The sequence below is a fragment of the Otolemur garnettii genome, unplaced genomic scaffold (genome assembly GCF_000181295.1).
Source record: "Otolemur garnettii isolate 467f Iridium unplaced genomic scaffold, OtoGar3 scaffold00099, whole genome shotgun sequence".
Lineage (NCBI taxonomy): Eukaryota > Metazoa > Chordata > Mammalia > Primates > Galagidae > Otolemur > Otolemur garnettii.
Window position 1 is genome coordinate 2500019 of NW_003852494.1, and position 17999 is coordinate 2518017.

Consider the following 17999-nt stretch of genomic DNA (forward strand, 5'->3'; position numbering starts at 1 on the left):
GCTCATTCTGTTGCCAGTCACCCTGCTAAACACATTGTAGGCATTTTGAAACTGTCACAATTTTTGTGGCATAGGAATTTTTTGAGGCATAGGAATTTTCCCCCACTGGACAGAGAAGAAAACTCTGGCTCAGAATTTCCCCTTTGGAGTTGCTTTGGGGCTGGTTAGCCCACCAAACTTCAAAAACACAAACAAACAAAACCAAAACCCTGGTGTTTTGAGTTGTACTTAAAGGAGCTGGGATCTAGAATGGGCTGGCAGGGGCTCAGCCACTTAACAGCTGCCACGCGCTGGGAAATAGTGCCTTCACTTGGCAGGGCCAGTTTCCACCACTGCAGCCCTGAGTTCTACAGGAGAAGCGTTCTTGATCTTGTTTTCGCGTTAGAAAAACCCTTTCGGTATTCAACGACATGGTATTCTCATCAATGAAACAGGACAGCGGCCATAGGGCCAGCAAAACCAAGAACGAACTGTTAAGACCCAGCCAGTTCCGGGCCCTGCAGGGCCTGGGAGGATAAGGCGCCCCAGCCCCACCCGCCACCACGTGGAGCATCGCCCGGCCTGCAGCAAGGCCGCAGGGCTACTTGGCAGCCCGGAGGGGCGGAGGTGGCGAGGGGCGGGGTAGGGAGGCGTGGCCTTCGGTTCCCTTTTTTTGTCCTCTTAGATAGAGCAGGGCTCCCCCTGCTCCTTTAAGAGGCAGACGCGGGTAGCAGATTGGCCGAAACGCTGCGGTGACGTCACGCCGGGGCCGGGGCCGGCGCCGAGGCGGCCCAGTCGGCCCGCACCCTCCCCCTCCCTCCGCGCTGCGCGCCCGCGGAGGGTCGGCGCGCGGCTAGGGCCGGCGCAGTCAGCGTTCCTCTCACGCGTAGTGCCTGGGTCCGGGGGATGCCCCGGGCCGGGCTCCCCTCATGGCCGCGGACGTCTTCATGTGCTCTCCACGCCGGCCCGGCAATCGGGGCCGCCCGGTGCTGCTCAAGCCCCAGGTGCCCGAGGACGACGACGACTCGGACACTGATGAGCCGTCCCCGCCGCCCGCCTCCGGCGCGACCGCCGCGGCCCGGGCCCACGCGAGCGCCGCCCAGCATCCGCCCCGGGCCGGGCCGGGCCGCGAGGAGCCTCCGCGCCGGCAGCAGATCATCCACAGCGGCCACTTCATGGTGTCGTCGCCTCACCGCGAGCACCCGCCCAAGAAGGGTTATGATTTCGACACAGTCAACAAGCAGACGTGCCAGACCTACAGCTTCGGCAAGACCAGCTCCTGCCACCTGTCCATCGACGCCTCGCTTACCAAGCTCTTCGAGTGCATGACTTTGGCCTACAGGTAGGGACCTGGCGACCTCCGGAGGCCTTGGTCGGGCCCCACGCCTACCCCCTTTGAGCAAACAAGTGGAGAGGCCAGGACCGCCCTGGTTTTACGCATTCCCTTTGGGTCTTACCCCTTCGGGAGGGTTTATGGGTCTGGGGTCTTGGCGTCTACTCTGCCAGCGGTTCTTGGGTTCTTGGGTTCTTTCGGCTTCACGTTCCCCATCCAGGCCCTCCCCCCTCCAATGTCCTGGGGCCATCGGTTTTGGACCAGAAAGGGTATAAACTTGAGTGCATCTTGTATCACTGACTATCGACCCCTTTCTCCCAAACGCTTTGTGTGTTTCCAGCAATAGCCAGCAGCAGTTAAGACCACCTGTTCAGGGTGGCTGCAGCTCCCGCTCCACAGTTTAATGGTTGTGTAACACCTCGGAGACTGTTTCCTTCTTTATAGAAAGGGAAAGATAGTAGTCTGCCTCCGTGGGGCTGTAGTGGGGATGGGCAAATTGCTTGTTCCAGCATCTGGCAAGAGTTAAGTGCGCCATAAATGTTACTGTCCCTGCACCTGAAGATCCTCGGACAACCCGTTTACTGGGAGATCCTCATCTTGGGAGAGCCCTGGGTGCCTGCTTGGAACCACTGATGTTGGAGGTGCAATCTGTCCTCCTGGCAAATTGGAGGGCTTTCTGGCCAGCCCTGGGACATTATATGAGGGAGATGTCAGCGTTTAGGGCAGACATTCTGGACACCACTATCCTGACCTGTGGATTTGGTTTTGGGCAGAGATCCCTTTTTCCCTAGTCACAGAAACTCTTGGACCTGGAAGGGTTAAAACATCTTTCTTCTCTCTCTCCCTTCGCCAGTGTGTATGTTTAGGTATTTGTTTCAGGTAACTTTTCTACCTCAGCAGCAGAGCTTCTATGGACATGCTGCGGTGTCTTGAATGCTCACCCGACACATGATAGGATCTCTGCTGAGTTGGGCATATTGCATTAGTAACTGGACTGGCCTGGGCTGTCCTAGTCTGTGCTGCAGGCAGCAAAGGAAAAGTTTCCTAGGAGACTGCTGAAACACTGTAAAGAAGACTAGGAATATTCCTCCCCCCTCTCCCTTTTGTTTAAAGAGCTTTGAGCCCTGGATGCATTTACCTGTAGGTACTTGGCTCTGGGTGGCTTTTTCCCGGGTTGGAATAAATGATTAGTCAATTTGTTCCTTTGTTATGTTCCTGAAACATACTCCCACCCCCATTTCCTCTCTTGTAAGTTTCCCTGATGATTTGTTCCTATAGCTCTTTCTTCCCATTCCCCTTACTAGACACACTGGTCAGTCTCTGCTCTGGTCCTCTGGTCTTGCCAGTTTGAGCTGGCACTGAGCCCGTAAAGATGTTCTGTTTTGTAAAAAAACAAATGGTATTGAGGTTGCAGCCCTTTGTATCCTATAGTTTTAAATTTTGAACACTTCCGTTGGAATCAAACCTAAGTAGATTGCAGCATATGCTATGCTTTGAGACAGCCTTTTCAAACAAAGCTAGAGGCGAAAGGCAGGAATGTATTTTATTAAGAGAACTTAATCTTCCTTTTTATTATTGCTTTATTTTTTGAGACCCAAGTCTTGCTCTGTCACTCTGACTAGTGTGCAGTGGCGTCATAATAGCTCACAGCAACCTCAAACCCCTGGGCTCAAGTGATCTTTTTGCTTTAGCGTCCTGAGTAGCTGGGACTACAGGCACCTGCCACCACATCCATGTAATTTTTTCTATTTTTAATAGAGACAGGGTCTTGCTTATGTGCAGGCTGGTTTTGAACTCCTGGCCTCAAGTGATCCAGCTTCCCAGAGTGCTAGGATTATAGGTGTGAGCTCTTGCCTGGCCCTTTTCTTTATTTTGCTGCAGATGGTCTTAGTCAAAAGGCTGTGAAGAGATCGTTTTCTTTATTTTAACATAAACTTCTGTACATACAGGGAGAGAATGGATGCTTGAGTTACAGGAAGCATGGGCTAGAAAGGTCTCACCTAAGTAAGCTTTATTAAAGGAAAAATAAACCAGTTTCCCCTTTGCACTCTGTTTGAATAACCTAAAGGCTTTTAAAATAATACCAAAGAATTTTAGTAATGATTTTTTTTTTCATTTTTTTTCAAAAATATTTTGGCAACTGGCCACTGCTCAGTTAACTTTCTTGATTGCAAAATGTTCTATTAGTTTGGTGCAAGAAGCTTACTTTGCTTTTCAGGGCTTCTAGCCATGTTGTCTCTCTTGATACTTTTTCTTTCTTTTCTTCTCTTTTTCTTTTTTCTTTCTTTTTTTTGAGACAGTCTCACTTTGTCACCCTCGGTAGCTCATAGTAACCCCAAATTTTGGGGCTTAAGTGATTCTCTTGTCTCAGCCTCCTGAGTAGCTGGGACTATAGGTGCCTGCCCCAATGCCTAACTATTTTTTAGAGACATGGCTCGTATTTGCTCAGGTTGATCTGGAACTTATGAGGTCAGGCAATTCACCCACCTAAGCCTCCCAGAGTGCTGGGATTACAAGCGTGAGGCACCACACTTGACCCTGTTTTTTCTTCTTAAATTTATTTTTTTTATGTTTTTAATTTTATTTTTTGGAAATAGGGTCTTGCTGTGTTGCTCAGGCTGGCTTCAAACTACTTGGGCCTCTTGAGTAGCTAGGACTGTAGGCGTACACCACTGTGCCAGCTCTGGCTCTCTTGCTTTTGCTGCTGTTCCCTGTGCCTAAGGTCTGTTGCCACCTAAGGTCTACTACTGCAGGTCCCCAGATGGGTTCTGCCTTACAGTTGCTGATGAAGATGCCCTTTGTTTGAGGCTGGTTTGACCAGCCCCTGAGTTTAGTTGGGAGTATGGAACTTTGGTATAGATTAGCAAAGGAATACTCAAAACCAGTTGTCTGGGCTGTAGCCACTCACACAGAAAGAAGCTAGAAAAAGTGAGTTTCTGACTCCAGCTCTCCCAGTTGGGAGCACTACCTGGCTTTCAGATAAGATTGAGATTTGGGGGGCAAGGAGGAAAGAAGAGATTTCAGGGATGGTCTGACTTCCATTCTGTGGGGTTGTGCCTTCCTACTGGTTGTTCAGGGTTCTTCCTGCTTGGGCTGAGAGGAAGGCAGCTGGGTCCTTTTACTGTGTGATTGTTTCTGGCTTAGGTTCTTTCTAATTTCAACTTCCTGCCTGTCCCCTGGCCTCTTCGTTCTAGCTGCCTAACTCTCCTGGTACACTCTGTGCTCTTTTTTGGTTTGGTTTCCTGTTAACTACAGCCTCCCAGCTGTTTCCAGATGAGGTTCAACAGCTCTTTGGGGAGGAACTAAGTAAGGGAAGTTGCGGTTATTTTTTAACCAGTCTGAGAAGTGGTCTAAGGATTCTGATTCTGATCAGCAAAGGCCTTACCCTGAAGGGTCTTTGGCCAGGACTGACTTAGAGGGGTATAGACATGGCATTTGAGGACTTGGGACTGTGTGAGCATGCCCGTGGCCTGCCAGGTAGGTAACACCACTGATGGGATTCCAGTTTTAAAATCCATGTCCTTCCCTCTGTGACACCAAGTGGCCCTATGGGAAACGTCTTTGGTCTTAAAACAAGTGCTTATGGCTCGGCGCCCAAAGCTCAGTGAGTAGTGCACTAGCCACATACACCGAGGCTGGCAGGTTCAATTCTGGCCCAGGCCTGCTAAAGAACAATGACAACTGCAACCAAAAAACAGCTGGGTGTTGTGGCAGGTGCTTGTAGTCCTAGCTACTTGGGAGGCTGAGGCAAGAAAATTGCTTAAGCCCAAGAGTTTGAGGTTGCTGTGAGCTGTAACAGCACAACACTCTACCAAGGGTGACAGCTTGAGACTCTGTCTCAAAGAAAACAAACAAACATGTGCTTAGTTACTGGGACATTTTGGAGGGAAAAAGTTGCCTTTCCTCTAGGCAAAACTCAGGTGTTAAATGATTGGGAAAGCAGCCCGTGGCTTTCCTTGTCTGTGCCTTCCTGTCTGTGGTAATCTGTGGAGCATAAAACTTTCCCTATAGACCGGAAGTGAAGATCTGCTCAGATAACCTCTGGGAGTGGGGTTAATGTAGCAATGGGTCAGGCTAAGTTGTAGTTCGGCACCCTCATCTGTCTGCCATTTATTAGGAGACCAAATTTCTCATTTGTGAACTGAAGAAAATAAAAGTATCTAACAGGGATCTTTTAGCTCAGCTTGCAAATGCCTGCTTGACAAATGCTAAATAGAAGCATTCTTGATTTGGTGGGATACTTTCTAAGGCTCCACAATGGAGCTATGTACGCTAGAACATAGTTCATGGTTCTTGCCCTTTTAACATTGTAAGGAATGCCACACATATAGGTCCCCCACACAGATTTTGAACACATCTAGTGGATAGCTTGTTCTGGTTGGTTTTGGTTCCACTTTACCTTTTTAAGTAACTCCTATCAGGGAGGCTGGGTGTGAATGTCTCCAGGGATAAGAGATGGGTTTTTTATGAATAAGCAGTAGCTTTCTGGAAAATGGATTTCTGTTTAAGTGGCTATTTAGGAGATTTAAATTAGGCCCTGTAAGATAGCCCTTACACATTCAGGAACTGGGATGTAAGTTTTTAGGCTATAGCCTCACTGCTTTTATGCTCTCTGTAGTAACCCTTGCTTCTTGAGCAAGGTGGGAGTCTATGCCAGACTTGAGGAATAGCAAGGACTAAAGGTTTAGAGTTCTATGTGCTCTAAATGTTAAGTTCTTTTTTTTTTGCAGTTTTTGGCTGGGGCTGGGTTTGAACCCACCATCTCCAGCTTATGGGGTCGGCGCCCTATTCCTTTAAGCCACAGGTGCTGCCTAAATGTTGAGTTCTTAGTAAAGGAATCCTCCAATATGAGGCTTGGTAATTAGTTGAAGTGGCACCCATTTACGCAAGTTACTAAATTAATTTTACTCTTCTGCAGCCATATCAAAGATAAGCACTTTTCCTTCCCTAGCGCTCTTTAGTGTCTAATCACTAGATAGTGTGCCATTGCAGGTGTGCTCTAACGTGGATGCTGGTGCTGTGGAGAGATGAAAATGACAGTCTCCCTGTCAAGGAGCTCACAGACAAGGGGTGGGGGACAAATACTTGGTTATAGAGCAGTTTGTAAGACTGTGATAAGAGTATGAAGCAGGAGTCTTATGGCAGTACTGAGGGAGATATCGAAGCCAAATTGAGAGAGAGAGAGTTTGTGTGTATATAGAGCAGTGGTTCTCAACCTTTCTAATGCCTTTCTAATGCCTTGACCCTTTAATACAGTTCCTCATGTTGTGGTGACCCCCAGCCTAATAGTTGTTCCTCACAACATGAGGAACTGTATTAAAGGGTCGAGGTATTAGGAAGGTTGAGAACCACTGATGTAGAGACATAACCTGTATCAGTGTAGAAGGTTTCCTGAGCTAAGGGTTTAATGCTTAACCTTCCTTCCCCATGTTAACAGTCCAAATTTTGTATGGATTGCATTGGGTGCAGTGGCTCATGCCTGTAAGCCCAATGCTTTGTGGGGACAAGGTGAGAGTATCACTTGAGGCTAGGAGTTGGAGGCTGCAGTTAGCTGTGATTATACCACTGTACTCCATCTGGCCCAGGTGACAGAACAAGACTCTGCCTCTAAAAAACCAACCTGAATAGGAGGAAGCCCCATCTCTATACTAAAAAATAGAAAATTTAGTTAAATGTGGTGGCATGTAGTTGTAGTCGCAGCTACTAGGGAGGCTGAGGTGAGAGGATACCATGAACCCAGGAGTTGGGGGCTTCAGGGAGCTGTGATGATGCCACTGCATTCTAGCCTGGTGACGGAGTGAAACTCTTGTCTCATGAGAAGCACTGACCCCCCGCTCCTCAAAACAAACAAAAAGATCCCATCTCCATCAAGAAGTTCCATGCTCCTTTTACCTGCTTTGTGCCCTTCAGCAGTACAGGACCAAATTTCCATTTTTTTCTCAGATTTCTATTTTATGTTGAGACTGATAGGTTAATTGTCACCCTGATGGAAGGGCAAGGAAGGTTTGATACACTTGGGAAAAGAAAGTCTGGGCAGAGGTTAGAGAAGTTGGAGGGAGGTTATTACTAGGGTTGGAAGAGGGGAGAGAAAGAATTCAAAATAACTGAGTAGCCAACTATGTACTAGATTCTCTTTCTATGATCTTAAGCAATATACACAATACCTATTTCAGGTAGGTGGTAATGGAATCCTCATTTTTCAAATTAAAAAAAAACCCTCAAGCTCAGAAGGGTTGGGCAACTTGATCAAGAAAAAGTCTCTTGAGTAGAAAAATCACCTTCCTCATCTGCTCATGGAAGCCTGAACTCTGCTAGAGATGAGGTGACGGTGTTAGATCCTCTCCTGAGCGAGGACACCGGGTTGTGGAAAATATGTGCTCTGGGCCACTCCATATCCTTCCTGTGCTGCTGTCTGCTCAAGTGCCTGACGCACTGGCACACCTTCCCAAAGTGAGTGAACATCAGGTCCCTCTGCAGGGCTGACCCTTGTTTAATTTTACCTATGTCATTGTTCTGGGACCTGACTTCCTCAGGATCCTGCTGTTTTCACCTTTGACTTCCTCAATGAAGCCTCACATTGTTGGGCACATATTAGGTGATTAAAAAATATCTGTTGAGGGTAGTGCCTGTGGCTCAGTGGGTAGGGCACCTGCCCCATATACCGAGGGTGGCGTGTTCAAACCCAGCCCCAGCCAATCTGCAATTAAAAAAAAAAATAGCCGGGCGTTGGTGGCAGGTGCCAGTAGTCCCAGCTACTCGGGAGGCTGAGGCAAGAGAATCGCCTAAGCCCAGGAGTTGGAGGTTGCTGTGAGCTGTGTGACGGCACGGCACGGCACGGCACGCTACGCTTTATCAAAGGTGATAAAGTAAGACTCTGTCTCTACAAAACAAACAAACAAAATATCTGTTGAGGCTCGGCACCTGTAGCTCAGCAGCTAGGGCACCAGCCACATGCACCGGAGTTGGTGGGTTCAAATACAGCCCGGGCCTGCCAAACAACAATGACAACTACAACCAAAAAATAGCCAGGCTTTTTGTGGCAAGCGCCTGTAGTCCCAGCTACTTGGGAGGCTGAGGTAAGAGAATTGCTTAAGCCCAAGAGTTTGAGGTTGCTGTGAGCTGTGACGGCATAGCACTCTACTGAGGGCAACATAATGAAACTCTTGTCTCGAAAAAAAAAAAGAAAGAAAGAAATATCTGTTGAATTGAACAGGGAACCTGGAAACCAACTTTATAAACTCAACCTGTGGCAAATCTTATTTGTCTTCAGCTCTGTAGAGGAAGACACAGCCTCTGTGGGACAGTGCTTTGGGGCATGTTGGTGTGGAGGGAGACCTTAGGATAAGTGCTGTTGGTGGGTGGCATTTGTATCATGGCCCAGTTGGACTGGTGTGTTAGGGAGACTAGTGGCTCCCTGAAGATGTCCATGTCCTGTAAATAGATTAGGTACCTGGCAAAAGGAAATTAAGGTTGAAGATGGAATTTAGGCTATTGAGCTACTAATCTTACAATAGGGAGATTATTTGAGTTATCTGGGAGGACCAGTGCAATCACAGGCGTTCTCAAAACTAAGAGAGTCAGAAGACAGACCCAGAGAGAGAGCAGCAGCGGGAGATGGCCTGATGCTGCCAACTTTGGAGATAGAAAAAGGGCCGCAAGCTGAGGAATGCAGGCATCTTCAGAAGCTGGAAAAGGCAAGGGGCAGATCCTTTTCCAGAGCTTCCAGAAGGGAAAGCTTCCCTGCCCAGTCTCTGTATTAGCCCTCTGAGACCCAGGTCAGATTTTTATCCCAAGAACAGTAAAAAAATAAACTTGTGTTTTTCTTCGTAAGCTTGTGGTAATTTGTTACAGCAGTGATAGGAAACAGACTGGTTTTAAAAGTTTCTTGCTTTTTTTTGAGACAGAGTCCCAACTATGTTCACAGCAACCTCAAACTCTTGGGCTTAAGTGATTCTCTTGCCTCAGCTTCCCAAATAGCTGGGACTATAAGCACTCACCACAATGCCTGGCTATTTTTTCTTTTGTTGTTGTTGTTGCCATTGTTGTTTAGCAGGCCCAGGCCGGGTTTGAACCTGCCAGCCTGGGTGTATGTGGCTGGCGCCGTAACCACTGTGCTGTGGGTGCCGAGCCACAAAAGTTTCTTTTTTTTTTTTTTGGCTGGGTCTGGGTTTGAACCCACCACTTCCAGCATATGGTATTGGTGCCACAGGGGCCTCCCGAATTGTCTTGAGGAAATGTTTTTAAGCACATAAACCTGATGGGAAAGTCTGTCTTAGTTCTTCCCTGACCAGCGAGCCCAACAGCCCACCCCAGAGTCATATGGAGGCTGCTAGGCGTCTTCCGGGGCCTTTTCAGGGGAATCTAGTGAGAGCAAGGCCCTTGTTATGAAAGTCTAAGTAGATTTTGTCCTTGTTACCTGGTATAATTTCTATAAAAGGGTATTATAGAAAGTAAATTTTATTTATTTCTAAGGCTTCATATAATGGCTGATGAAAAAATCAGAGCATGAGCGCCCATTCTCCAGAATTGAATTATTAATACTTTTTTGGTATATAGTTCAGACAACCAGTGTCTTAGGTGATTATTTTCTATCTTTTGTTGGAATGTTCTTACCCATGGTTAGAAGTCCAGGCTCTAGGGCTTGTGTTTTTGGCTGCATACATTAGGGTCTGTCCCATGCTAGTCTGTGAGATAGGGATTTGTTGCACAGATAAGGAGGGTGCTGGTCACCTATGCTAATTCCAGGAGTCTGAGGCTTCAGACTTCAGTGGGGGATGACTAGACCTGGATTCCAGGTGGTTCTGTCCCCAGGAGGGGGAGGCACTCTTCCTTGGTGGGTCTCTTTTAAGAGCCTCTGCTCCCAGCAGGGCTTGCTTGTCTTTGTGGCCTCACTTCTTCCTCTGCTATCCTGCATCCCTGTGCTACAAGCTTTAGCTTATAGGAGCTTCTGCGTGCGCCTGACTTGAGCTTGCCTGGGGCCTGTGTTTTGTAACAGAACTGACTTAGGGATCCTGGGACCATCAGTGACCTTTGCCAGTTATCTAATTAAATTAGCCCCTTGGTGTCCAAGTCAGATGTTTGAGAGGGTGTCTGGCTGGTCCTCCATCTCTGAGCGGGCTCATGGGCTACAGAGCATGAGTCTGGCTGTGGTTTGGGTTTAGCCATCCCTAGCATAAGTGCTCATGCAGAAGTATGAATCAGGCCTCTGTGGTGTGCCAGTGTGGTTCTAGACCTGGAGGACACAGTACACAAGACAAATCAGTGGTCTCCCCTTATAGATCTTACATTCTGGTGGGACAGTCCATTAGCAAATCAGAATTTATAATTTGAGTGCAGTGGGAATTGTAAAATAACACAAAGGATAGAGAGTGATGTGGTGGGGGAGAGTGGGTGGGTAGATGCTCTAGGCGGGTCAGAGTTTTCTGAGGAGGTGGCATTTCAGGTTGAACTGAAACCTGAGTGGCAAGGAGGAGCAGGCATGGGTAGGCATTCCAGGTGGTGGAGGAGGCTCAGGTGGAGTGAGCTGGGCATAGCGTGGGGGTAGAAAGGCCAGTGTAGCAAGGGCATTGGGGGGCAGGAGAGGAGATTAAAAAGGCTGGGGCCTTGCGGGCTAGCTGGGCAGTCAGGCAGTCATTCTCGTTGCATAGGAGTATGGATGCACTCCATGGAGTGGCTGCCATCTTCAGGAGGCTCTTGGCAGGAAGGTAGCCTGGTGAGCAGATGGGATGGTGGCAATGGAGGTGGTGAGAGGTGGATACATTTAGGGTAGTTTTTGGACTTGCTGATGAATTGGACATGGGAGATGAAACGAAAAGGAATCAGCAATGACTCTGAGGTTTTTGGCCCAAGCAGCTGAGGGCCGTTACTGACCTGAGGGCGCCTGGGGAAGACCAGTCAGCTGTGGGACTGCTGTGTCCTCAGAGTCTCACAGTGCACAGAACTCAGCTGTGCTGACAGCCAGAGTTGTGGGAGGACTGCTTCCCTCAGAGATGCTGTCCTTGAGGTAGGACCACAGTTGTCCACATTGCCTTGCTCACTCCAGGCGCCCTGTGTTCTTTGTGTCTGGCTGCTCTGTCTTGTCACTGGGTCTCTTAAGCGTCATTGGGAAGGGAGGCTTTGAAGTTTTGAGCTTGTGTTCTGAGTGATGTGAAGCATACACCACCATATGCCCTGAGTGTTGTTTCTCAGATGGGTCTGCTGGTGGCAGAGGAATACTGCCTGGGTTTGAATTCCCTGAAGCCTCACTTTTTTTTTTTTTTTTTTTTTTTGAGACAGAGTCTCACTTCGTTGCCCCCTGGTAGAGTGCTGTGGCATCATAGCTCACAGCAACCTCAGACTCTTGGGCTAAGTGATCTTCTTGCCTCAGCCTCCCAAGGAGCTAGGACTACAGGAACCTGCCACAAGGCCCAGCTATTTTTAGAGACAAGGTGTCACTCTAGCTCAGGCTGGTCTCCAACCTGTGAGCTCGGGCAGTCCTCCCTCCTCGGCCTCTCAGAGTGCTAGGATTAAGGCATGAGCCACCATGCCCGGCCTCAAGCCTCACCTTCTTGGGGTTTGACTGCCAAAAATCTTATAGAGGGAGGCAGTGGAGAAGAGGTGATTTTGGTAGCTCCAGAAGGAGGTCAAAGATCTGGAGAAATAAATAATTCTGGAAACAGGAGTCTGTGTACCCTTTGAATCTTAGGCCTGAGCTTGAAGAACCTCAATTGGGTGACAATGAAAAGGAAGCAAATACCCCAGAAGTGCATTAATGTACATAGTTACCATTCAATAAAAAAAAAAAGAAAGAAAAGGAAGCAAAGACTCCTGAAGATAGAACAGAGGTTGGGGAATTTTTGCTGCGTTGTTGAGAGGAACCATGAGGACTTTCGTAGCACAGTTTCACTACTGAGGAACATTCTGAGCAGGAGAATCAGCTTTGGAAGTTACTCACCTTCCTTCCTTCTAGGTTTGTGGGCAGGGGGACGGAGGGCAGCTGCTTTTGTTCTGCCATCATGAGTCAAATTCAGTCACCAAAATGAAAAACAGCTTCTTATGTAGGAAGTGGGAAAATTAGCCAGATTCTCAGATATTCTATCAGGATTCTAGCTTTTTAAAGAACCTCTTCATATACTCAATGTGTGGTAACTGGCCTTCTTGCAGATGGCCTACCTTATTTTAAGATTGGCAGTTGGAATCAGCCTAGATAGTTTGATGCTAAGCTTTTTAGAGAAAGTTAATTTATAATTCTTGTTTGTTTAGATTAAGTCTTGCTGTGTCACCTGGGTGAGAGTACAGTGGTGTCATCATAGCTTACTGCAGCCTCCAACTCCTGGGTTCCAGTGATCTTCATGCCTCAGACTCCTGAGTAGTTACACACCACCACACCTAATTTTAAAAACTTCTTGTAGAAATGGGATCTCACTATGTTGTCCAGGCTGGTCTCAAACTCCTGGTCTTACTTGATCTTCCTGCCTCGACATTTTAAAGTACTGAATCACTGTGCTTGCTCCCCCCACCCCACCCCTTTTGTTTTTGGAGACAAGAGACTCACTTTGTTGCCTTTGGTGAACTGCCGTGGCATCATAGGTCACAGCAACCTCAAACTCTTGGGTTTAAGCCATTCTCTTGCCTCAGTCTCCCAAGTAGCTGGAACAACAGGCACCCACCACAACTCCTGTTTTTTTTTTTTTTTTTCTGGAGACAGAGCCTGGGTAGAGTTCTGTATAATCACAGCTCACAGTAACCTCCAACTCCTGGGCTCAAGCGATTTTCCTGCCTCCTCCTCCCAAGTAGCTGGGACTACAGGTGCCCACCTCAATGCCTGGCTATTTTTTGGTTGCAGCCGTCACTGTTGTTTGGTGGGCCCGGGTTGGATTCGAACCCACCAGCTCAGGTATATATGGCTGGTGCCTTAGCCGCTGGAGCCACAGGTACCCAGCCAACTCCTGGCTATTTTTAGAGATGAGGTCTTGCTTTGGCTCAGGCTGGTCTCAAACCTGTGAGCTCAGACAATCTACCCACTTCGACCTCTCAGAGTGCTAGAATTACAGGCATGAGCTAGTGTACCTGCCCTCCGTAGCCCCCGTTTTTTTGAGACAGAGTATTACTCTATCACTCTGGGTAGAGTACCATGGCATCATCATAGCTCACTGCAGCCTCCAACTCTTAGGCTTAAGCAATCCTCTTCTTTTAGCCTCTGGAGTAGCAGGGACTAGAGGCAGCATCTTCTATTTTTAGAAGAGATAGAGTCTTGCTCTCGCCCAGGCTGGTCTGGAACTCCAGAGCTCAAGCAGTCCACCTGCCTCAGCCTCTCAAAGTCCCAGGATTACAAGTGTGAGTCACTATGCCCTGCCAGCTGGATTTATTTATTAAAATAAAATTCATTATTAAAATGAAACACTTTGAATGAATTCTTAAAACAGTATATACTGGGTGCTTGGTGGCTCATGCCTGTAAGCTTAGCACTCTAGAAGGCCGAGGTAGGTGGATTGCTTGAGCTTATGAGTTAGAGACCAGCCTGATCAAAAAACAAGACCCCATCTCTACTAAAAATAGAAAAACTGAGGCAAGGGGATCACTTGAGACAAGGAGTTGGTTGGAGGTTGCTGTGAGCTATGATGCTACGGGACTCAACCCAGGGCAACAGCTTGAGACTCTGTCTCAAAAACAAAAATAGTATATACCTATGTATCAGCTTGCTGTTTTAAATAGCTGTTTTCTAGTTGAGTAGCAGGGTCTTTTAAATTGCTTCCTTTGTTCTTTAAATTATCAAGTAGTAGATCTTTCTTTGCCTTGAAGCAGGACTTTATCCAGTTGTTGCCAGACAGGGTTTTTTCCCCCCCAGCAATTTTATTGAGTTGTAATTGACATACCATAAAATGTACCCACTGTAAGTGTACAGTCCAGTCATTCTTTTAGTTGTTCAGTCATCTTCCCAACCCAGTTAGGACAGTACATCCCTCATTAAGCTCCTAGGTGTCCTTTCACGTTTAATCATAGTTCCCACCATAGCCCTAGACAACCACCAATCTGCTTTCTGTCTCTATAGATTTGTCTTTTCTGGACATTTCTTATACATGGAATCATATACTACATGCCCTTTTGTGTCTGGCTTCTTTGACTTGGCACCATGTTTCAAAGTTCATCCATCTGGTAGCATGTATCAGGGATTTTGTTCCTATTTATTGCTGAATGTATTCCATTTTCTGGCTATACTACATTTCATTTATCCATTCCATATCCATTGACAGGCTCATGCCTATAATCCTAGCACTCTGGGAGACTGAAGTGGGTGGATTGCCTGAGCTCACAGGTTTGAAACCAGCCTGAGCCAGAGGTAGACTCCACCTCTAAAAGGAGCCAAGTGTTGTGGTGAGTAGTTCCAGCTACTTAGGAGGCTGAGACAAGAGGATTACTTGAGCCCAAGAGTTTGAGTTGCTGTGAACTATGACACCATGGCACTCTACCAAGGGTAATGAAGTGAAACTGTCTCCAAAAAAAAAAAAAACATTGAGGCTTGGCGCCTGTAGCTCTAGAGGCCAAGGTGCCAGCCACATACACCAAAGCTGACAGGTTTGAATCTAGCCTGGGCCTGACAAACAACAGTGACAACTACAACTAAAAAATAGTTGGGTGTTGTGGTGGGCACCTGTAATCCCAGCTACTTTGGAGCCTGAGGCAAGAGAATCACTTAAGCCCAGGAGTTGGAGCTATCTACTCATGGTGACAGCTTGACGCTCTGTCTCAAAAAAACTCCAAAAAACAAAACACTGGGTGGTGCCTGTGGCTCAGTGAGTGAGCCGGCCCTGTATACTGAGGGTGGTCAAACCTAGCCCCGGCCAAACTGCAACAAAAAATATCCGGGCGTTGTGGTGGACACCTGTGGTCCCAGGTGTTCGGGAGGCTGAAGCAGGAGAATTGCCTGGGCCCAGGAGTTGGAGGTTACTGTGAGCTGCAACTCCACAGTACTCTACCAAGGGCAATAAACTGAGCTGTCTCTTAAAAAAAAAAAAAAAAGCCCCCATTTAAAAAAACAAAAAAAAACAAAACATTGAAAACACAGCCAAGCCCAGTGGCTTGGGCCTATAATCCCAGCACTCTGGGAGGTGGAGGCAGGGGGATCACTTGAGCTCAGGAGTTCAAGACCAGCTTGAGCAAGAGGGAGACTACTAAAAATAAAAAAATCTGTACTAAAAATAAAATTAGCCAGGCTTTGTGGCAGGTGCCTGTAGTCCCAGCTACTCAGGAGGCTGAAGCAGGAGGATGGATTGAACCCAGGAATTTCAGGTTATTGTGAGCTAGGCTATCACCAAGGCACTCTAACCTGGACAACAGAATGAGACTGTGTCTCAAACCCCCTCCCCCCAAAACAAAACAACTTTGGGATGAAGAGTTACACGCAACAACATGGGTAAACCTTGAAAACATCTTTTTGGGTGAAAGAAGCCAGATCCAAAGGACCACAGGTTGTGATCCCATTTGTATGAGATGCCCAGGTTAGGCGAACTCATAGAAACAGAAAGTAGAGTAGGAGTTGCCAGGGCTGGGGGTGGGGAGAATAGATAGTCACTGCTAATGGGTATGGTTTTTTTTGAGTGAGTGAAGAAAATGTTCTAAAATTAGAAAGTGGTGATGGTTATACAACTTTGTGAATACACTAAAAACCGCCGAACCTTATGGGTAGATTTTATGGTATGTAAATTATGACTTAGTAAGCTGGTTTCTTAAGAAAAAATGTTGAAAATTTTCAGATTTTCAACATTATCTTTAGGAAATCTGATTTGGGAAGTACAGTAACAGATGATCTTCAAGATCCTAACTATGTCAATGTCTGGAAAATCTATGTTTCTGTATCTCCTCTGTGTACAGTAAATGGGGGAATGTTTGGGAAAGTGACCTTCCTTTGGGTTTTCTATGTTGCATCAGCGCTTGTCAAATTTCCCTCTGTAAAATTGTCCTGTTAAGACCTTTTTTCTCTTGACATTGTTTCTCTGGGTCAGGCATCACAAGCTTAAATGTTCACAAGAGCCGGGAAATAAAATAGGCCATCCTAAGGCCAAGAGATCTTTTTTATCTTTTATTTTCTTCCTTTTGATAAGATTATGGTTATAGAGAAATATTTCTTTATTATGAAAATTGTGTAGGCATAAACTGCAGTTGACTTGGGCTCAGTGACAGAAAGGCAATAGGGAGTGGTGGGGACTGTGGTGATCTTACACAGTGTTTATCTGAGAGGGGGCCATCATTCAACTCCAGGTCATTTTTGCCATTTGGGAATGTCAGCCCAGTGTTACAAGATCTGGCATGTTTGAAAAATTGGAAGAAATGTGGATTTTTATGTGAACTCTACCTATTTAGTTTATTTTGGTTCAGTTTGGGTATAATTTCAGGTCTGAGTTCAGGTATTAGGTGTTCTGAGGAAATGAATTTAATCTAGGCAGAATCTAGTTTAGAAATGAGTCTTGGCTTAAGAGATGAAGGTGGTGTGCTGTTTGCCACAGGTCAGCTCTGGCAGAAGGATAATTTTTTAGGTGTTCTTACCACTATGTTGGCCATCTTGCCCCTGCTCTGTTTAAAGTCACAGAGCATAATCCTCTGAATACCAAATGTAAGACTGCTTGCCTGGTAAACCTCAGAAGTAGGTGTGCTCTTAGGGGACAGTTACTGTGAATTATGAGGCACTAGGGCAATGATTTTATAAATATTCTTGTCCCATGAATAGAGAGTTTATTCTCCATTTTGTGAAATTCTTGGATTATAGATAATCTTAGCCTTACATTTCTAACTGTTATCCCTTATCTTCATCATACTTGACTAGGGAAGGGCTGTTTTCTTAGGGTGATTCTGGGTTGGAAGAAAGGGGGGGATAGTTTGACTTAACCCCAAGGCTTTTGTTTAAAGTTTTTAACCTGTATGTTTTATATGATGTTACCTAGCTTTGCCTTTGCTTTCCCAGTATGTGTGCATGTACACATCTATGTGTATATATTTGGGGTGGCTAAGAAAGCAGTGGGTTTGCCACATTAGAACTCTCTCCCCACTGTACCCGTTCTCACATGCAAAAGTATTGCTTGTGTGTACACCTTGCATATGTTACTGGGATTTCTAGTTCGTTTGTTCTTTCTCCTTCCTTCCCTTCCTCCTTCCTTTCTTCCTTCTCTTTTCTTCCCTTCCTTTTTTCCTGTCTTCCTATCTGATTTATAAAGGTGTTGGCAAATAGCTTTATGGTTCTTAAATAGTATAACATCTGCTTCTAAGCCAGATTAAAATAGAATTTGTATTTGTCAGAGATGCAATATTCCCTTTGCTGAGACATGTTCACTGAAAAGTTGGGGAATTCTTTTCTAAGCTTAGGACCTTACTTTTTGGAATTTTGCTGCATTTTCCAGGCCTTCTTACAGATTTTACTTATTATTTCCATTATTTCTCTGCTTTTAGTTTTTTTTTACATTTTAAAATTAACCATTTCCTTTTAAACTGAGTTTTGTGTGCATGCACATGTGTATTTATTTATTTAGAAACAGATTCTCATTCTGTCATCCTGATAGAGTGCAGTGGTGTGATCATAGCTCATAGTAACCTCAAGCTTTTGGGCGTCAGTGATCCTCCTCCTTCAGCCTCCTGAATAGCTGGGATCACAGGTGGGTGCCACTACTGAAATATTTTTAGTGGCCAAATAATATTTCTTTCTTTTTTTTTTTTTTTT

At 46.3% G+C, this 17999-nt stretch overlaps 1 protein-coding gene across 1 annotated transcript in view; it reads left to right on the forward strand.

The window, feature by feature from the left end:
- Window positions 1–819: 819 nt before the first annotated feature.
- MLXIP (MLX interacting protein) overlaps window positions 820–17999 on the forward strand; it is a 64607-nt gene continuing 47427 nt past the window's right edge. The window contains exon 1 of the mRNA XM_003796010.3: window positions 820–1321. Coding sequence (XP_003796058.1) covers window positions 909–1321 — 413 coding nt within the window. The 5' untranslated portion in view covers window positions 820–908. The remainder of the gene's footprint in view (window positions 1322–17999) is intronic.